The sequence below is a fragment of the Brassica napus genome, chromosome C5, assembly GCF_020379485.1.
Source record: "Brassica napus cultivar Da-Ae chromosome C5, Da-Ae, whole genome shotgun sequence".
Lineage (NCBI taxonomy): Eukaryota > Viridiplantae > Streptophyta > Magnoliopsida > Brassicales > Brassicaceae > Brassica > Brassica napus.
In genome coordinates this window covers 38,057,222-38,079,575 of record NC_063448.1, presented here as the reverse complement: position 1 = coordinate 38,079,575, position 22,354 = coordinate 38,057,222, and the positions used below count along the sequence as shown (strand labels likewise).

Below are 22,354 nucleotides of genomic sequence, written 5' to 3'. Positions count from 1 at the left end.
TTTGCTGCCCTAAATCTCTCTGGAGATAATTATTTACAGTGGGCATTGGATACAAAGATTATCCTAAAGTCAAAAAAAAAGACTTGGTGAATGTATCATATAAGGCAATAATGCCAATGAGAAAGATTGATACAGGGCAATATTAATTATTAGCCATCATCTTATTAAGAGTCTCAAAGATCAGTATCTGACTATAGAGAATCCTCTATACCTTTGGACAGAGTTAAAAATCGAGATATGATCACCAAAGAACGGTGTTATTACCAAAGGGCCTATTTGATTGGAGGAATCCCAGAATCCAGGACTATTAGTCCGTGGATGAGTCTATTGCTAGCTGGGAAAAATAATGGATTACTGATGAGAAACAGTGAATTGAGACCTCCTGGATTAACCCCATTACCTGATACCAATAAGGCCGCAGAAAAAAAAAATGTAACCACGTCCAGAATGATAGACCACACGGTCATGGCCGTGGAGGGTGGAAAGGACATGGCCATGGCCACTATAACACCTTCGGCCATGGGAATCACTATGGTAGAGACCGTGGGTATCAACCCAATTTGAGCCATGGTCAAGGCAGTGGCCGTGGTATATCCTTTAAACCACAAAGCTCGGCCAAATCAGTGTGCCATAGATGTGGAATGGGGAACCATTGGGATAAGATATGAAGGACTCCCAAACATTTTTGTGACCTCTATCAAAGAGAGTCTGAAAGAGAAGAATCCTGAAACCCACTTGATCTATAAAGATGGTGAAAATAATTTCGAACATGATCAAGATGATCTTATGGAATATGAGACTTATTATTGCCTAAAAGAATCAAGTTGATAATCTGATTTCGACATCAAACTTGTGTGATTGCTTTGCTTGTATGCTTTCTCTGATTTTTATCTCCTTGAATTTATTTCTATTACATTGTCTGCTTATATTAAATGAATGAATAATTTTTTTATATGAGTACACTGAAAAACGTCAATATAAGTACTAAAGCAGGTATCCTCAGTCTGAAAGAAGACTATGGCTAGGCTAATATATTATTGCCTAAGGGTATGCATCTAGAAATCAGTGATGCCTTATATTCACCCAGCTCTAAGAGCAATAACAGCCTATTGAGTTTTAAGGATATAAGAATGAATGGTTTTCATATTGAAACAATGGGCGAAGGAAACAAAGAGTTCCTTCAGATATATGTATAAAATCGCCCAAGGCCATAATAAGTCCTAAAGACTATACATGCATTCTCTACTGACCTAGACTATGCATAGATCAGTATGATAGAGGCTAAAAGCCTGTGAAAATATACACTTTATGGCACAACCGGATTAGCCATCCTGGTCCAAACATGATGCGAAAATTGATATTCAAAAGGCACACATTAAAAGATAAGAAGAGTTATCCCAAAGAATCTCACGTGTGTAGCATGTACACAAGGGACACTCATTAGGCCATCACTAGTAAAACGACTACGAGCCCCTTTTTCATAATAAAGACTATCAGTCTAGATAATACTGGTGAATACATGTCCCAAGCGTTTAAATGATTATGGTATGTCCATGGGGGTAAGTAAGTGTGGACAATTCTGTGATAAATGTCCATACCAAGAACGGCTTGGCAGAAATCTTTTGAAACGCAAATAGTTGATTGGTAGACCATAACTTATGAGGTCAAAACTCCCATTCACAGCTTGGGCCACACGAAATTTACATACACCTAAGTTAATACGAATCAGACCATTTAGTGAGCATAGATATCCCCTATCACAATTATTAACGGGTCAAGAGCCAAACATACCCCATCATAAGACATTTAGATGTGATGTCTATGTACTAATTGCTCCACCACAGAGAACTAAGATGGGACCTGTTGGATATGATTCTCCCACAATAATAAAGTACTTTGAGCCAACTATGGGTGATTATATTTGAGGCCAGGTACACGGATTATTTTAAGACCAGGAGGAGAAAAATAATAAAGTTGGTAAAAGAATGGTAAAAGAAATAGAATGGAATCAACCATCAATGTCTTGGCAAGATCCTCGGACTAAAGAATGTGAAATAGACGTCCAAAGATTATACATTTACAAAGCTAGCTAATCAAATGCAAGACACATTTGCTGACCCGAAAAAGAATGACTAAGTCATATATAAACCAGCTTGTAAAGCACCAACAAATTTGATGTCCAAGAAGAGACACAGTCAAGTTGCTACAGAGTCTAGACAACGTATGAAACGTGGTAGACCAATAGGTTCCAAAAGATAAGAATCCTCAGAAACAAAAGAAATGTGCAGAGAATGATAATCAAAATCCAAATCCGAGGTTACTAAGGAAACCATCCCAGACATGGAGATAAGGTCGGCCAGCTCTAAGGTACAGGTACCAAACAATGTAGCTTGGGACTCCAAGCTGCAAAGTATTAAAGGTCCTGATAATAATGAATCTCAATCGATTATATCATGTCTGGAACATAATGGAACCAATAAGGAATGTCGACATAAGATGATTTATTTGCATACAAGGTAGCACTTGAATTTATGAATATAAGCGAGGATCATGAACCCACGTCAATATAAGAGTGCGCACTCGTAGAACAGATTGGATTGAATGGAAACGTGAGGTTAAATAGTTTAAAGAAGAAATGCGTATTTGGCCCTATGATTAAGACGCCATATGATGTTAAAACCAGTGGATATAAATGAGTCTTGTGAGGAATAGAACTCGTGAGATATAAAGCTGATGTTGCACAAGGATTCTCACAAAGACCAGTAATAGATTATGAGGAGACATACTCCCATGTGGTGGATGCAACTACTTTTAGATTTCTCATAAGTCTGGCTATATAAGAGAGAAAATTAGACTTGCAGCAAATTGATGTAGTGACTGCATATTTATATGGTCCACTGGATAATGAAAGTACTAGAGGGTATTGAGCTGAAAGAACAGCAAGTTCTCGAGAACAATATTGATAATGATCAAAGTATATGATCTGAATATCCTAGGAACCTCTGAATACAATTTCCCAAACAGTTGAATATCTCAAGAAAGAGATTGAGATGAAAGATCTTGGAAAACAAAGTTTTGTTTGGGATTACAACTTGAGTACATTAACAATTAAATCCTTGTGCATCAAATAGTATATACAGAAAAGGGTACTCAGGAGATTTAATATGGACCACTCTCACCCATTATCTAGTACATGGGCGTGAGATCACTTGTTTTGGATACTGATCCATTCAGTCCAAAGGTGGACGATAAAGAAGTCCATTTAGTCCTGAGATGGACGATGCAAAAGTTTTTTTTAGATACTGATATGTTTGATCCATAAGAAGGACGATGAAAAAGCCTTTGATTTTGGTTTATTTTATACTAACCAGCCCAAAGAGGGGTTATTTGGTTTTGTTGATTTGTTTTTTAGACAGGTTATGTTTTACACATGGTGGTACACGCATATCACAGCAACATCATCCAAGATTTCGTGTGTATGTATTTGAGGTCGATGACTCAATATGTTCGATCAGATTGTGACATTGCCGATGGTAAAGAAGAACCAACTATCATGTTCGAGGACGAAACATATTCTGCCCAAGATCTTCATCACCCACGGATTGCAGAAAATTGGAGAGGTCCAAAGGACCTTCATTAATGTCCAAATCAGGGGGAGTAATGTGTGTTGTACTCTTTTTTCTTCACCATGGTTTTGTCCCAATTGAGTTTTCCTGGTAAGGTTTTAATGAGGCAACATTAAAGCACATTACAAGCTCTAAATAGTTATGGCATCCAAGAGGGAGTGTTATGAACCAGATTGTGGATGGCTCATAACCAAGAGATTATGATTTGTATTCATTCCATTTATCTATGACGGTGTAATCTCCTATATAAGGAACCTCTATGTTATGAATAAAGATAAACTTTTCCATTACTTTTATAACAGAATATAAAAGCTTAACATTTAAACCAAAGAAAAAGATTTACTTAAGGGACGTGTTATTTAACTATTGGTTGATAGTTGGTTCCACCGTAAATAAAAAATGAAAGGGCACAATCCCTTTTCGGCAATGTTTTTAAACCCCATCCAGACACTGAACCTGACGACTTACCTGATTGCTGGATCACTGGGTCGATCGCGGGTTAATAAATAAATAAATTTATTATAATATAATATGTTAGCTATAAAAATAAATTTATAAAAACTAAGTTTAATATTTTCTAAATGTTTTTTAAAACATAAAATAATAGTTTGGATATGTAAATATTTTATGTTTAAAAAGTATTTAGAAAATATTTAACTTTAGTTTTTAAATATTTTTTTTATTTGACATACAAAATATCAAAAAAGAGTTTAGACTATTTAAAATTTTCTGTAACAAAGTAAGAGTTATGACACATAAAAAAAATCAAGATATAAAATTCATAAATATTTAAATGTCTAATGTGAATAATAAAAGAAACTTCAAATTCAAAATAAACCAAAAGTAGAAGATCATTGTAATAAATTGTCAATAACGAAAATAAACTAACACAAAATCACATCAACTAATTTTGCTTCTCTATACCATCGTTTATTTATTTTCTTCAGGTGGCATAGTAAAATCTTCATCAAAATCTAAAAATCACAAATGTAAAACTGAAAAGGGAAAATTTTTTTTTTTGTCAGCACTGAACTTCTTAATCGAAAACTAAAAGTATAAAACATAATCTAAAAATTAAAAAAAAAAGTAAACTATTTATTGGTTCAACCGGTGGTTCAACCGATATCGGGTTCCGGGTTTTAGTGGATTTTTGCGGGTTTTTAAATATTGGAGGTTTCACAAAACTTAAATCGAATTTTTTTTGGGTGCCCGAGTTTACCGGTTCAACTGCGGATCTTGGTCCCCAAATTTAGCAACCGCGGATTTCGAAGCACTACTTTTCGGATAGTGCCGGATATTCGACGGTAGTTGAGGACAAAAACGTATTTTGGAATTACCGTTTACTGACACGTCCCCGTAAAAAAGATTTACCACCATTAAAACGACAAAAAGTCATTCGACCATGTCGTCCCACTAAATAAAAGAAGGTTAAACGGTAAAAATCCAAACCACATGACATCTGACGTGGCATTAACAGTGCCTAGTCAGCTTTCATCTTTCTGATCTCTGCACCATTATAAAAGATGAAGCCAACGTCTCTTTACCCACACTCATCTCACCCTCACCAGAAAGTATATATTATCACAAATTACGTTTTCTTCTTCTTTCTCTCTCTCTCTAGATTTGTCCGGCGATGAATCTCGCCGGGAAAGTGAATATTCCGGTTACCATCGCCGTAACGTTTTCCGTGAAAAGCGTCACTGATCCGTCTTCTAGACATTTTTCTATCGATAGTAGTATTATTCTTTGCTTTGTTTTGTGAAAAAAAGATCCGCTAAATCGAAGAAGACGCTCTAGGTTTTCTTCTGGTGTTAGCTGAGAGGTTTTGATAGATTCTTCTTCTTATTCCTTCTTGGATCCCTGGACATACCACCAGTTTCCGAAAATTTGTGAAAGTCCTTGAGAGAGATTTGAATTTTCAGCGTATGTTTCTATAGCTACTTTGAACGAGAATTGACTTGGACCGTAGAGAGGTTAGATCTTCGTCTTAGGTAAAACGATGCCGTTTTTGATGAAGATCCAGCCGATTGATATCGATTCACCCGCCGTGAGAGAGACGGCAGCTCGACCGGTGCTCAAATCTCGCCTCAAGCGTTTGTTTGACCGGCCGTTCACAAACGTGCTGAGAAACGCAACCTCCGAGAAACCATTACACGGTGGTGAAGTTCAATGCGGAGGAGGAGCGGCGGTGACGGAGTTCGAGCCGAGCTCCGTTTGCTTAGAGAAGATGGTTCAGAACTTCATAGAGGAAACGAACGAGAAGCAAGCCAAATGTGGACGCAACCGATGCAACTGCTTCAACGGAAACAACAACGATAGCTCCTCCGACGATGATTTTGATCTCTTCGGTGGTTCAGCTGAGTCTTTCATCGGCAACGCCTCTGATCATCTCAAGGTATACACTAAACCGGTTCCTTTCTCTCTCTCTCTCTCTCTCTCTGGATAAGTGTTAACCGAATTGTAATCTCGATCTATTCACAGAGTTTGGTCACATGCGTGAGCGTCGCCGAGACGGACCTCTTAGCCGACGCGGCGAAGATCGTTGATAAGAACAGATCAGTCAAACGAAAAGAGGATCTGAGGAAGCTCCTCAACGAAGGACTCTTATCTCTTCACTACGATTCTTCACTCTGTAAATCCAAATGGGAAAAATCTCCATCGTTCCCAACTGGTGAAGCTCTTCTCTCTCTGCACAAACGAAAACTGTGACTGATTATTCGCTAATTTTCAGGTAATGAAAACTGTGACTGATTATTTGCTAATTTTCAGGTGAATACGAGTACATAGATGTGATTGTTGGAGAAGAACGGTTGTTAATCGACGTTGATTTCCGATCAGAGTTCGATATCGCGAGGCAGACGAGGGGTTTCAAGGCGTTGCTTCAATCTCTACCCTTCATCTTCGTCGGCAAATCCGATCGATTAACTCAGATCGTCTCGTTGATCTCCGAGGCGGCGAAACAAAGCTTGAAGAAGAGAGGGATGCATTTGCCTCCGTGGAGGAAAGCAGAGTACATGCGATCTAAGTGGATGTCCTCTTACACCAGAGCTTCCGTCGTTGCTTCTCGAAACGCTGAAGAGCCGCCTGCTACGGTGGCCGCGGCTGAGCCGGAGCTTGATTGTGCAGAGCTTGAGCTGGTTTTCGAGGATAAATCTTTATCTCCGGGAGTGATTAATTCTTCCTCCTCTCCTTTTCCGTCTGTTAACGGCGGTGATGATGATGTGGCCGTGGAGAGAGAAGTGAAGGTCACCGGCTTAGCTTCTTTGTTCAAGGAAAGGTCTTAATAAAAAAAAGTTTTGGAGTTTTTTTTAACCTTTTTCTAATTTTCACTTCATACCCCAGGGTAAAAAAAGTAAAAAACTATATAACATTACTAAATATTCCCCTTCTTTTTAATTTTTGTAGTTGTTTTTGACCTCTTGTTTTTTCTTTACCAATTTGTATTTACTACCGTCCACGGTGAAAAATAAATAAAAAATATTTTTCCCCATAATCTAGAATTTAGGACATGATTATTGGGAGTCTTTACTTTTGGGTCTTTAATACACATATATTTGTATGTATATATTATATATGCGTATATAATTACAGACTAAATACTATATACATATATAATATATACATACAAATATACGTGTATTAAAAATACTTCCAATAATCATGCCGTTATAGGACTACCGAAACTCAGAACCACCTGAAAAACTGTGCAGTGTTGTGGATAGTATCTTAAGGAGATGGCGTTTAAAATATGTAAAGCACACAAGGGAACATAAGAGTATTGACACGATCTTTAGTTTAACTTCTCATCTTTTCATAAAACCTTGCATTTTTATAAATTAAGCGTTACGAAATTTGTTTACTAAACTGATCGAATTATTTTTATAATAGCGACAGAGAAGAGAGAAGAGAGAAGAGAGAAGAGAGAAGAGAGAAGCTCGTGGGCTCTCGATAGCCGTGGAGTGCCAGAGTTGTTCTTGAACAACGTCTCTCATATTCTCTTTTTTTTTTCATCTTTTCACCTTATTTTGTTAGGTAATTGTTTTAATTAATTAATTTGTTTCGTTAATCTCATTTTTGAGCAACTTTTACTGTAAACTAGATCCGGGGTCCGCGCATGTTTAATTAAAGTAAATTTAGATTTTTTTTGGTAGTTTTAAGTTTGAAAAAGTGGAAGTTAAGTTTTGTTTGTGGTAGAATTAACCATAGAGTTTTTTGTTTTAATGTGATGCGGTGATAATTTTCTGTTTTCTAAACAAAGGTAATTTTGAATAATATATTGTCGTTCGCGGTAATACGTAAATTTAAAATAGTTGACTGGTGTCGTTTGCTGTCGTGTTGTTCGATCTCATCTGGAGTATGGCATCATGTTTAGGATAGCAGTTTATTCTTCTTTTGGAAGCGTTGTATGATATCAATATCGTTGTCAAAGTAGAAGCGCGATCTAGGTGTGGTTGTGAGTGATAATTTTTCTGAAAAGTGAAATATATGTAAGCATTTATTTTTACATAAACTTTATGTTTAGCTTATTACCTTCATGTAATCGTGGAATGATACTTGTGATGATTACGATTTGGTGTTTCCTGGTAGAAATGCGAATCAACTCCCTGAAATAAGCCTCCTGGTTATCCTATATAGTTAGACGTACCATTTTGGATCTACAAAAATGATCAGATCATATATTTTTTAGTTAAAATAAATAGTATTTAATAAAATATGAGTACTTGTCTAAACGCAATCCAATGATGATCTTTGTATCTGTGTTGTGGTTATATAAATCAGTTCTTTGGATGAGGCATATTCGGCCAACAACATCTGTGGGAATAATTTGTTTTTAGCGACAAAAACAGTGAATTTATTTGTATGTCAGATAGGCTAGGGTTTTTTTTACCTAGGAGGAAGTTGGTTGAACTTGCTAAGCTGATCAACTGGGGTAACGTTGGGGCCGGAATATGTTTGAAGGAATCGGTGGAATGTTTTCTTGAATGAGTGTAATTATTGTTGTCTCATTGGTATTGATTATGTAAGGTTGAACGGTAAGACTGTACCGTCGGTTATTGGGAAGAAGATTAAAATATCTAATGTGATAAATTTTCCCTTCGTCGAACCGTTGGTACATTTTGTCAGACGTAGAAATAGGCACCCGCCCTTCCAGTTTTTGTTGCTGTTGAGTGGTTTAAAGCAATCATTTGAAATGTTGTTTGAATAAATTAAAGGTAAGTATTTTTTAGACAAACCTTGATGTCAGAAAAATGAAAGTTGTTCCTAGGAAAGCATTTTTGTTTTTGTGATTTGTGATGGGCCACATCCTCGAACGATTATTGGTTGCGGTCCGAGGGTGTTGTCCCAATTGTTGTGATCTTCGGCTGCATGTTCTGCACACAAAATGACCAAAATGTTTCATTAAAGAGGTAAATATAAACTTATACCCCTAAGGTTAACTAATCCAAACCTTAGGGTTTAGAGTTAAGGGGTTGGGATTTGGGATTGAGGTTTATAATTTTGTAAAATAGAAAATAAATATTTAAAATTTTAAGATTTTAATTTTAAAAATAGTTTGAAAAAGTATTTTTAAATTACAAAAAAAAATTTGGAAAAAAATTTAAATAAAATTCGAAAATTAAAAAGTTTTTAAAAAGGTATAAAAAATTCGAATTTGAAAACATATTATCTAAAACATTTTGGTCATTTTTCTTGTTGGTCTATTTTTCTGACCAAAACTTGAAAACGGTCTATTTATGAGATTTGCCCATTTTAATTTACTCTTTTAATAATTTTTTGATTTATTTAAGTTAACAAAAAAGTATTGCACCATGAGAACTTAATATGATGCAAGTTCTACTGATGGTTTAATATGGAAACATATAATGTATAGTAGGAAAATATGTACCTTTTCCTTTAGCTCTGCCGAGTTGCCGATTTTGTGTGGACGTAGATGCGCTAGGTCCTATAAACAAACTTGTTGTTGGTTATTCCACATAATTTATTTGTTTTAATGAGAAGCTAAAGTTGTACTATTTGATGCTTACCTTCTATCCGTCTTGATGTACGTTTTGATAATAATGTAAATTGTGTGTTATAATCAGCTAGTCTATTTAACATAGACTAAAAATGTTATCCTTTAGGAATCTATGTACCGTGTAACGCACAAATGTCGCAGCCACCTATGGAGGATACATTTTTTCACATAAAACCATTATTAGTAAAATATATGTGTGAACTTAACAAAACCATTGTAAATATATTTATATAGTATTAGTTTTTTTGTAAGATATAGTTGGATAACTTACAGTCAAAGAATTGTGGGGCAAAATGTTGCGACACAATTCCTGCAGATGGAGCTGTTCGGAAAGAAGTAGAATAAATAAATGAAATCATTTTGTTGGACCAAGTAGTCGAGACATGTCTCTATCATATTTGGCCTTTTAATAATCAAATAATATAGAACATTGCTGGATTCAGTGATATAATTTTGTGTATACCTTTCACTTTATTCCGTACTCCTAGCGGCCGTCCACGTTTACGTTTCGTTGTGTTCAAGCTTGATGACTCTAATATTGGAAAGAAAAATATTATTAATAAATAAAGTTATGATTATAAAGATAAGACAAATATATTAAATAATGGTAATCGACAGAGAACTTGATAAATGAATGGAGTGTTAAAAAAATTCTAATTTGAAAACGTATAATCTAAAACTTTTACAAAATTATTTTTTTATTATTTTTAATTTTTTTAATTTTTTTAGATTTTATATATATCTAGGGTATACGGGTTATTTTACCATTAAATGAAACATTTTGATCTAACGGTTCATAATTTGTATTTTAAAATTAAAACAACATTAATATATAAAAGGAAAATATACATTTGTAAACAATTACAATGATGAACAAATAAAGTCTTTTTTTTTTAAATTAATATATCAATACTAATAATGTTTTCTTATTCAAAAATGAATTTGTAAATTCAAATACCTCCTAGAAGTGGAGGATCTTTGGAGGTTGGTTTGACCATGGTGTTGAGGGACAGCCGTGCCTTAAACAAAACGAAGAATAGTAAAATGTTACACTAAGTGAAATCTTGTTGTATAAATAATACACTAATAACTTACATAGAATACAAAAGCTCAGATCAACAATCACTGCCTGCCTCCGAGAACGCAATACCTAATAAGAGTTAAATCCCATATATAAGTTTTTTTCCATAAGTAAACAATCTTAAATAACCAGGAATTAACATTTTCTTGGGGTGTATTGACTCCGTACACAACTTATTGAAAAACCAAGACTCAACAGGATTATCAACAGCAAAGCAAAACAGAAAAAAACAACGAAATTTTCTATAGACACAATAACAAATCAGAACAAAATAAAAGAAAGCAAATACATAATCAAAATACAAAAAATCTTACACGGAATATAAGATTGACTCGTAAATCTTTCACGGTTTCCGAGGTCAATTTTTTGCAGGCTGAGAGGCGATGGATATGTGGGTAGACTTTGGTGAGAGACCCGAATATTTCTTTTCAAAACGTTATGTGGTTCTTACATATCTTTAGTTATTTGTATTAATGGTAGTATATATTCTATTTAATTCTTAATGAATGCAGTCTGCATTATTGGCATGAAATATGACAATATCCTTTATTAAATTTGTGGTCGGCTTGAAGAATATTCTATTGGGTCAGTTAAGGTTGGAGAAATCGATTTTGATTTATGATGGCAAATATGTGGTAGATCGAAGTGTAATAATTAACAGCTGGACGCAAACGAATCAATGCATGAATTGTACGTATTCCTTATTCGACTCCATGCATTGTATTATGTTTACCTGTTCATAGTACAATAATGAACACGAATACATAAAATTTTAAAGACTGCATAACCAAGATAGGAATGAAAACCAAACAACTTAATAAGATAAGAAAACCATAATGGTTTTCCAAAATGAAATTGTCTTAGCAAGATGAAAAAACAAACTGACTTAAGAGAAATAAGAAGACTGTTATTAGAGAAGCATGCTGACTGGGCAGTCTGTACCAGCCACTGATGGAGTGATTTTGGTGCATCAGATCTAGCCACTACGCTTGGTACGCTTAGCTTTCTTCTGGTCGTCAGTGGCTAAAGTACCACCACCACTGCTCTCAGCTACATCTGAGATTTCCACTTCAGCTCCTGGACGATGGTTTTGTGCGGCAAGAAGAGTAGGTGGCGTGTTGAGTGGCGGATTCTTTGGTGGTAAAACTGCTGGTGAGACTATCTTGGTAGCGGTCAAGAACAGTCGGGTTGAAGTGAAATTGTAGTGGGCGACCTTGATCCTGAATTTCTTTGTCTGGCCTATTGTATCAATAAAACATTGTGGCAGTGGAACTTCAAGCTCAGCCGCATCTCCACCATTTTCCTAATATAAGAGAATTCATTTATCAACTTGGTAGACTTTATGATTAAAATAAGTGTCAAGATTATGAAAATTATCATTTATCAACAGAACAACAATTACCTGAACATAAGCGTCGATCAACTATGTTGCTTTTCTGCCAGTGAGCTCTTTCCCAGTATCTCCGAGAATGATGAACGTGCACTGCTCCTCATTATCATAGACAGAAAGCTCCACCCGATATCTGGTTAAAAACCAAGTGATTAGTATATACATTGTCGAATGGAAACATATTTGAGAGGAGAATCTTACTTGGCTACTGCAGTAGCATTTTCATTGCCGCATTTTGGACAAAGCAATGTTGTCGGCCCACGGTTTAACTTGGTCTAGCAATCTTTGCAAGCAATGTAATACCACTCAGTGCCAAGCTTGACATCATCAATTGTGGCAATGCAGTCAAAGTAGGCAACCTGAAATCACATCCCAAGGGTTGTCAGCAACTAAATTGAGAAAAGTGCTTGATTCTAATTAGGAAATGGGATTACCTTAGCAGGCTGACGCTTGAGGAAGGCAGCAATCTCACTTATTGTGAGAGTCTCAGCTTTGACCACCTCAACAGGGTTGACCAAAGAAGTTGCAGAAGGGTTCGTAGTCAACCTTGGAAAGAATTTTAAATCAGGCAATCATCAAAGTTGTTAAACACATAATAGACTAATCTATAGATTGAAGAGGACATTAGCTAATACTAACCAGGTCAGGTATTCCCTGGTGGGGTCAACATCTTCGTCCAAAAACACTCTTGAAGAGGACATTGAAATTAGACACAATTTCCCTGTCAATACAGAAGCAGTTAGTGTTAGGTTTATGTAAGTGAGTGTGAGTGTTCAGGAGTTCTTATATTGAGTGTGAGAGATTACCACCGAGGCTTTTAGGATTGACCGTTGTGACCAAAAGAACCGTTGGAGTGGCTTCACTTGCATCAAACTTCAGGCGGAAACTTACTGCGGCCTCGTCCCATAGATAGACGTTAATCACTGGACCGCTGCAGTTAACAAAGAGTAGATGTTTAATTTAACTAATAATCATAGATTAAAAAATGATATATATGTGTTGGTCGAACTACAACAGCTTACTCTTTAAGCTGCAAATGGACCATCACTTTCCGAGAAGCTGAGTCATCCTTGGTGCACAAAACCGGACGCTGATGGAGAGCCTGGCCATCAACCAGCTTAAGGTGGCCAACAATATCTACAACAGACAGTCACACGCATATATATGTTTAATTACACGCATATATGTTTAGATATATGTTAAGAAAATATCTAAACCTTACCGTGAAGATCCCCTCTGAGATCGCAGTTTGCTTCAAAGTCTAAAAAGGAATGGACTCTGAAGCGCTCTGTCAAAATGCCTTCAATGTCTTCTTCATCCTTCGACATGGCAGAGGCGTGTGAGATGCAGATTACCAGCCTCTGATCAGCAACATGGTACATCACCTTGCTGTTGGATGCATAGAAGTTTGTCAGTGTGTAGATTCTCCCACGCTGGAGCTCTTTCTCATACTGGTTGCGACGGTTCTGACCGATGAACCCCTGAGCCAAATTACCCTACAGAACAGAGATACAATATCGAGTCAGTTGAAAGCGTTCAAATAGATTGATATAAGTCAACAAAAAAAAACTTTACAGTTTTGGTATTACACGAAGCCATGTTTTATACTAATCTGATCTCTATCAAAGCACTCTCAAGTGAATAATGAAACAGGAAAACCAATCAAAGATAAGCTAATATAATTTCATCTTATCCCAATAAATCAAGTGTTTTTTTCAGAGTGATTAAAATTATAAGCGTTTAAAGCAACATAAACAAATCTCTCTAATCAATCAAAGATACGCTAATATAATTCAAACGAATCAATCATATTTTTTTTTCGAATATACGCCAAGGAAAACCAATCAAAGAGACGCTAATGTAATTCAAACGAATCAATCAAGTTTTTATTTTAATCAATCAAGTTTTTGTTTTCCAATATACGCTAACATCTCAACCTAATGTACGCTAATATAATGAGAAATGAAGACATACCTCCGCATCGATCATAAGCATCTCGATCCCAAGAAGGATCCCTGGTCCTCCTTTGACATTCTTGCGAGCTTCCCAGAAATGAAGAAGCCTAAATTCCAAGGTGGAACCTCCTGGCCCTGGTGAAACATGTCGGAAGAGGAGAGGAGGAGAAGCTTCGCCGGTGCGGATTGCAGTCGTTTTCGCCGTTTTCGCCATGATGAGGGGTATGGATTTTACGATCTGAGGTAAGAGTATAAATAGGGATCTAGATATCATCGAGGCGGAGGGGGGGGGGGGGGTGTGGAGGGTCCGAAGGGATCTTGAATGGAGGATTGATGAGAGCACATTGAAGTACCATCACTCTCATCGGGGACGTTATGCGGGATGAGTTGGGGGGAGAAAGAGAATCGACAAAGAGATCGAGACGGCGATTAGGGTTATTGATTTGGGGGGGGGAGAAAGAGAATCGACAAAGAGAGAGAGACGACGATTAGGGTTAGAGAGAAACGATTTCAAAGAAAAGGGGATCAAGATAACGATTTCAAAGAGAGAGAGAGAGAGAGCTCTGGATTGCGAACCGAGATGAGTAATGGGCTCCGACCAATACGTAAAATCAAGAGAGGCGCGGGAGTGGGCTAGGAGATGGGTCTAATGGGCTGCGAATTGTTGAATTTTTTTTAATCCCAAGCCCAGTCCGGAATGACATGGCATATTGATTAGTTCTCAATATTTATGCCTATGTGGCAGGGCTTAGGAGAGAGGGATTTAGCCCCTTTTATATAGTAGGGATTGATGCACTACATGTGTGCTTAAACAATGATGTGTGGTGCTCAAATAAATACAAAATAATTAATGTAAATTGATGCACTATATGTGTATATTTATGCGCACTAATGTGAGGCATCATATATAATTATGTAACTCGGATGTTAATTGGATTGATATTTTGTTTCTAAGAGAACAATAAATTTTCAGAACCACGGATGTGGCAGCCCAGTTGGTTTAAGCGCAGACGTTGGTGTTGTTGCGCTCCTGGGTTCGATCCACCGTGGGAGGAGTGTCCAGGGCCTTAACCGGTACAGACGCAGGCTGCCTCCGGGCCTAGGGGGAGGGAGTAGGGCCGAAGGCCCGAACCCACCACCTGGTTAAACAAAAAAAAAAAAAAAAAAAAATTTCAGAGAATTTTTCTTATGATATATTTCAAACTCAGAATAGAAAAAAAAATCAGTGAGTCGTAGTTGTAACACGTGCTTGATATTTTGTACACTCAATAACCATTGGTATGCCTATGATATTTTTTAGGCTTGTTGCAAAAAACACTCAAAACTCAAAGTTAAACATAGAACCAATCCACGATTTTTTGAAATTTTCATTTGTTCTATTCACCCCAAAAATTTGGATTATTCACGAAAATGATATTTTTTTCTTTCGAAAAATAAGTATTTCACTCTACCATCCTCATCTTACTCAAATATTTACAATATTGTCATTCTCATCAATACACCAACTACCTTGAACAACCAATTTGAAATTCATAATGCACCTAAAAATCGATTTTCACTCTTCCTATCTTATTTTTTATGCACTAAAACAACATATCTTTCATTTTTTTTCTCTTTATTCATCCACAAAATCAATGATTTTGATTCTAAACTTTTTAAGGTTCATAGAGCCATTCAAACTCAAAATTCTTGGTCATTAACAAGTGGGTCGCTTTCGTGTTGAACTTATGTGTGCTTGGAGAAGCTAAGCAAGTTATCTCACTGGGTGAATGTATGAAGTCAAATTTGTTTTTCCAGATCTGTTTGCCAGAAGACTTTCGTATAAGTATTCTGGTCGTAGAAAACTTATACGGAGAAGTCTTCTGGTCAATGTAAAAGTTAGTTTTACAATTGACTTTATGTCTGATTTTAGAGAAAACTTCCCTGGAAGTCTTCCAACTTTTCTTTATTAGCAAAAAAAATCTCAAAAATACCAGAGAAGATTAACTGTAAGTCTTCTCGGATAAGCATGTTAGTTTTAAAATTGACCGAATTGTGTTAGAAATTTGACTCTATCTAGAAGACTTACATGGAAGTCTTCCACCAGAAGACTTCCGATTGTCTGTGAAAGTCTTCTTACTATCGGTGTAAGTCGTCTCAAGTTATTTTTGCAATTGAGAAATAAAACTTAAATATTTAATTTTATTTAGAAGACTTCCATGTAAGTCTTATGTAAGTTTTCCGAGAGAAGACTTACATGAAAGTTTTCCAGAGTTTTATTATGAGATTCTGGTTAACCTTTGGTTATCACAAAAGACTTTCGTGTAAGTCTTCTGCCGGAAGACTTATATGGAAGTCTTCTAGTTAAAATTAAATATTTAAGTTTTATTTTTTAATTGCAAAAGTAACTTAAGACGACGACTTACATGGAAATCTTCTAAAGAATAAAATATTAAGTTTTATTTTTCCCATGGAAGACTTCTCTGTAAGTCTTCTATAAAAAATCAAAATTTTGACATAAATCTGTCAATTGCAAAACTAATATGTTTATCCTAGAAGACTTACCGAGAAGTATTCTCTAGTACTTTCTAGATTTTTCCAAAAACAAAAGTAAGCCAATATTTACAAAGGAAGACTTCCTAATAAGTCTGTTGTAACTTCCCTTGAAGTCTTGCTTTGTAAATTTTCAATTGCAAAAATGACCTAAATGGAAGACTTCTGTGGAAGTGTTCTACGTTAATTTTTAATAAACTTTCATTTTCTCTAAAACTAAAAAGACTTTTTAACATTTTTTTTGTTAATTCATGTATATTAGTCGATATTGGGGCTTCTGAATAAAATTCATAACTTAATTAGTTTTAATTATTGGGTTACCAACATTCATGTTTATTAATGTTTCTAGCTAATTCGAAAAGATTTTCGTGCAAGTCTTCTAGTTAGTTTTTGTAAACTTGTTAAGTAACTTTAAGATATGTTTTCTTACCTTTCAAAAGAGTTAGATAACTTCAACAATATCAAGTCATATGGTTTAATGTGTCTTCTTAGATCATAAAATATACATTTTAACTTTCATGAAATTTGAAATTTCAGTTTTCATTTAAAATTTCAGTTTTCCTCTTTAATTTCCCGCTTATATTTTAATTTCTCGCTTATATTTTAATTTTCTGCTTTAAATTTTCGGCTTGAAATTTAAGTATTCCGAGAAGTCTTCTGAGAAGAAGTCTTTCGGAGTACATCCCAGATTTTAGTGATGAACTAATGTAAATGTGGGAACCGAAATTCACACCGTCGATTTTCATTAACGGAGAAAAGCAAAAAAACCTACTTTCCTTGAGGTCTGGATTCTCTGCGAGAGCCGACGATAAGTGACCAAATATATGTGGAAAATATGGAAAGATAACAAAATGAACTTAGAAAACAATAGATCTTTATTTCGAATTTGCGTATGAGCGTTCCAGAGACAAAAGCATACATGAAGCTTGTCTGGAAATAGGATTACAAAGGAAATCATATAACACAAACAGTAAAACGAGACTAAGTTTGCTAGCGTACGTACCCCTTACGAGGATTAAGCCGAACGTAGTTCAATTATAGAGTTTGAACAAGAGATCGAACTGCATGTGCGAGTTCGTCTAGTAATTGAGTGCCAGTCATAGAAACATGACATGTCGAGAATAATGCCTAAAGTTTCTAAGTGCATAGAGTTCTAAGAGTCTAAAAGAATCGTTTTTGCGCCTCTCGCCTTGGCATCCTTTATATAATCCTCCTAGGTTGGTTTTGGTTTTCCTTTTCCGCACCTGGGTCGAGTTTATCTTCTCGCGAAAATATTCCATTTTTCTCCATCTTCATGATTATCCCTTGAAACTTGACATTTATCCTTGAACTTGACATTTATCTTCTTTCGCGAATATTCGATAAACCGTCATGGTGACTTTGGGCCGATTCTCATAAAAAATCGTAAGTGAGCTTCTGCCGCGTTTTTAGACCTTTTGGGCCGTTTTTCGACTAAAACATTTTTACGATTTCTTTTGGAGAAATCGCCTTCTGCACGATGTTGGTTTTACGAAATAGTGGAAACAAATCATATAGTCAAGACAACTATGATATTAATTGTTATCGTTTTATACGATTGATTTCAAAAAATAAGCCTTTGCAGTTTTAATCGTAAAGTTTCAATGGTAACTCCAATCGAGTAAAACAAGAGACAATGTAGCCGAGGCTCGAAGGAGGAAGCAACGAAGATGAGAGTGCATGATGTTTATAAGGTGCAGTCCTGGCTCGCCATATGGCTAGCGGGTTGTGGATGGCCCAGCTTGCCATATGGCGAGCGGGTCATGGTCAGCCCAGCTCGCCGTATGGCGAGCGGAACGGTGCTTTCCCGGCTCGAAGTGATTTCCTTTGGGTGATTCTGACGGTTGGGAAGTGTTGGTCGGCCTTCTTCTCATTTCGTTGTTTATGTTACTAAAGTCACTTTCAGATAGATTGGACTGTCTATCTCGAGAACTTATCGTATAACTTTTTTTAAACTTGTACGAGGCTTTTAGTATTGATTTTATACTTCTCTTTTAGAGAAGAAATATTTCTCTGGAACTTTCATGAATTGATTCCGTCGTAATCGATTTTGATCCCAACAATAATGTTTGATCTTTTGTGAATTTGACTAAGTTTTTTTGAGAAGTTTTTCCCCTTAGTTGTAGTAAATTTGACTAATTTTTTTTGTGTTATTGTGTTTTACTATTGAAGTTGTATCAATAACTTTAATAATGTCAAGTACTTTTGGCAAGATAATATTGTAGAAATGAACATATTTACCAAATATTTTCTATTAATATCTCTTCAAATTTACAAAAGAATTCACAACTAAAATAGTACACCTACAAATCACAAAACAAACCATAAACAAAACTATAATAGATCCTTCATCCACAAAGACAAGTTTGGACTCCACTTGACATTTGAGAAGACTCTGCCAGAAGACTTTCTGGAAGTTTTCTAGTGCATTAAATTTTAGAACATTTCCGAAAAAACTTCCCTGAAAATCTTCCAAGTCTGTCTCAGATCTAAAAAAAAAAATGTATATCAAAAAGCATCAAATGGCTTCAAAATATAGAAAATCTTCAAAAATAAGGTAAGAGCTTAAAACAACCAAAAGAATTTTCAAAATGTAAGAGCTCTAAGCAACAAGAGATTACCAAATGAAAAAAAATATGATTTATAGATCTACATTTTTAAAGGAGTGAAAGATGAGAACCATGCAATGAAAAACTTACAAGACAAGATGAATTAGTGAGAATGACATGAGACAAAAAAGATAGATTGATATAAAGTTTAGTGTTTTCAAGTTCTAAGAGATTAGAGAGAGGTTGGAGAGTTTTTGTTTGTGAAAAAAGCAAAAGCTTCAAGCAACCAAAGGTTACCAAATGAAAAAAAACAAGACATAGAAACTTACCCAAACACCCATATCTGGTATGAAAGAGCAGACATGGGGGAAGACTTCGCCAGAAGACTTCCAATTCAGGAAGTCTTCTAGTGAATTAAATGTTAGAAAATTTTCAAGAAGACTTCTTCCAAGTTTGTCTCAGATATGAAAAACATGCATATTCAAAAGCATTCAAATAGATTCAAAACCTAGAAAAGCTTCAAAAATAAGATAAGAGCCTTAGAAAAAAAGAGTTTTCAAAAGGTAAGAACTTTAAGCAAAAAGATGTTATCAAATGAAAAAAATATGATTTATAGATCTACTCTTAAAGAAGTGAAAGATGAGAACCATGTAATGAAAAACCTGCAAAAACAAAATCAGTGAGAAGACATGAGATAACAATAAATTGATATAAAGTTTGGTGTTTTTAAGTTCAAAAAGAAGAGAGAGAGGTTGAAAAGTTTTTAGAATGAAAAACATTTTTGTTGGAGCCATTTGAGAGGAAGAGGAAGAATGTGTAAATTTCCTTTATATATGGAGACGAAAATTCTAATAATGTTAAATATTTTTTGAATCATAAGACTTTCAAGGAAGATTTACTAAAAGAATTATTTGAAAGTCTTCTAGTGCATTATTTTTTGGAAGACTTAAGTCACCTAAACCCTAAACTCACACTCCAAGAAAACATCAAGGATTCTGAGGGAAAAAATCGTCAGAATTTCGTCGGAATATCGTTATTCCGACGAAATTCCGACGAAACACGTCGTCGGAAATAATTCCTCGGAATTTTTTTTTTCCTCGGAAATCCCTCGGAATTTTCCGACGGAATTCCGAGGAAATAAATTTCCGAGGAAATTCCGAGGATCCCTTGTTTGTCGGAAAAGTCCTCGGAATATACCGAGGGAGAACTTCGTCGGGATAATTCCTCGGAAGTTCATCGATCGATGTGTGTTTGGACATACATACATCGATCGATAGGAGTATACCGACGGACTTTTTCCTCGGTTTATTCCGAGGAACTGTTCCCTCGGTATATTCCGAGGGATTCGTTCCTCGGAATTTTCCGAGGGAGTTGTCCCTCGGAAAATTCCGAGGGAAATGTCCCTCGCTATATTTAAAAAAAAAACGGATCGATCGATGCGTTTTTGTTCAAAAACGCATCGATCGATCTAGTGAAAAATATAATTAATTTCCTCGGAATGTAAAAAATATTAATTTTTTTGAAAAAATAAAATTTCTGAAATTTAAATTCTAAAATATGAAATTAAAAGTAAAATTGAAATCATATTAATTAATATTCAAAGTTTCACAAATAAAAATAAAACATTCCGAGATTGGGGGAAAAAAAAAACTACGGGTCTGGCACGTCCGGGAACACCTCGTTCGGGTACATCCTCTGCATCATCTCCATCATTTGCTGGTTCAGCCTCCTCTGTGCCTCATAGCCCGCCTGTTGAGCCGCCATCTGGGTCTCCAACAAAGATATACGATCATCTTTGTCCTTCAACTGAGCCGTAAGTACTTCTGGATCAACAAAGGGCGGTGGTGCAGAAGAAGGAGGAACCGACCGGGTGCGACGACCCAAACCGACCAAACGTCCCTTCTTCTTTAGAACCGACTGAATAGAAAAAAGCCAAATTTAGAAATTTAAACCAAGAAATAAATGAATTGAACTTTCGGGACAAGTTGGTCGAAGCCGTCGAAGCGTCATCCTCGGTTTGAAGCTGAGACACTTCGTCTACCACCTGAGTTTGGACCAGGTCGACCACGTCCCTCACAAGACCGTCATCAATCTGGTCGGTCTTCTTGTTGGTATACGCCCTCCTCATTAGGGCGAGATCATCAACCGGCTCGCCATCATTTTCTTCCGCCTTGAAAAAAAACATAAAATTAAAGAAACATTAGAAATTAGAAGAAATGCACAATAAATTTAAATTCTGAAACTCAAATAATTGAAGAAAAAGCGGTTGAACTTACCATGCGATCTCCGAGAGTGGCAATAGATTGAGCACCCAAGTTATGCTTGTAGATGCCCTTCCCTTTACGGTCGCTCCTGCGGTTGGTGGAGTTGGTGGAAGAAGTTTCTTTCGTCTCCTCCTTATCCCAATGCGCACACAACTCCTTCCAGACCGTGTCGTTCATCGACTTTGGGACCTTTTAATTAAAAAAAAAAAGAAAAAGTTTAATAAATTAAAAAATAGTTTAATAAATTAAAAAATTGTTTAATAAATTAAATCGAACCTTATTGATTTCCCACTTCTTCTTCCACTCGTGGATCTGCTTCCCATAGTTGTCCATTACTTTATGGACGAAGTGGTGATAGATAAAGAGCGTCTCATCGGAATTCCAGTTGAACTCTTGCTGAAAAAAAAACACAATTAGTAGAAAATTTATATTAAAGATTAAAAATATAAGTAAAAAATTAGAATACTTACCGCAAACTGACGAAACCACAGAACCTGCTTGTCGGTTGGGAAGTGAGTGAAAGTCGGATGTCCACTGTCGAGGGCCGAGTACATCATACGGTTGATCCATGCGCTGATCCCGTTTCCGGATCGGTTGAACCTTATTAAAAGAACAAACGGTTAATAATGAATCCAAATTTAAAGAAAAAAAATGTTTAATTACCATGTTTGACCCCGTCCATGTGGATATGGAGTGAGATACGGAAGATGGTCACGACCGGGCTGTTGAACCAACTCCGCAACCCTCATCACTCCCGGAGGACCCGGAGGAACATGAGCGGATGCAGCAGCGGGAGCGAGAGGAGCATGAGCGGGTGCAGCAGAGGGAGATGTATGGTTGGAGCTGTGGGGCGAAGGGGAATCCTGAAAATGGCTGGAATCCCGAGACTGGTTCCCCGTACCACCACGACCACGACGCTGTCG

The 22,354-nt window shown here is 36.1% G+C and overlaps 2 protein-coding genes across 2 annotated transcripts; one reads left to right on the top strand and one right to left on the bottom strand.

The window, feature by feature from the left end:
• Positions 1-5,172: 5,172 nt before the first annotated feature.
• LOC106397404 lies at positions 5,173-7,116 on the top strand. The gene is made up of 3 exons (XM_013837988.3): positions 5,173-6,021; positions 6,108-6,297; positions 6,396-7,116. Exons 1-3 carry the CDS (start codon positions 5,626-5,628, stop codon positions 6,908-6,910), a joined length of 1,101 nt encoding a protein of 366 aa, XP_013693442.1. The 5' UTR covers positions 5,173-5,625; the 3' UTR covers positions 6,911-7,116.
• Positions 7,117-11,699: 4,583 nt separating this feature from the next.
• Positions 11,700-14,282, bottom strand: LOC125587239. Its single transcript, XM_048757451.1, has 9 exons — positions 14,088-14,282; positions 13,336-13,609; positions 13,136-13,250; positions 12,920-13,044; positions 12,753-12,834; positions 12,548-12,659; positions 12,420-12,472; positions 12,156-12,246; positions 11,700-12,026 (listed from the first exon to the last, which is right to left on the bottom strand). The coding sequence occupies exons 1-9, from the start codon at positions 14,280-14,282 to the stop codon at positions 11,700-11,702; spliced, it is 1,374 nt and encodes a 457-aa protein (XP_048613408.1).
• Between the last annotated feature and the right edge of the window lie 8,072 nt (positions 14,283-22,354).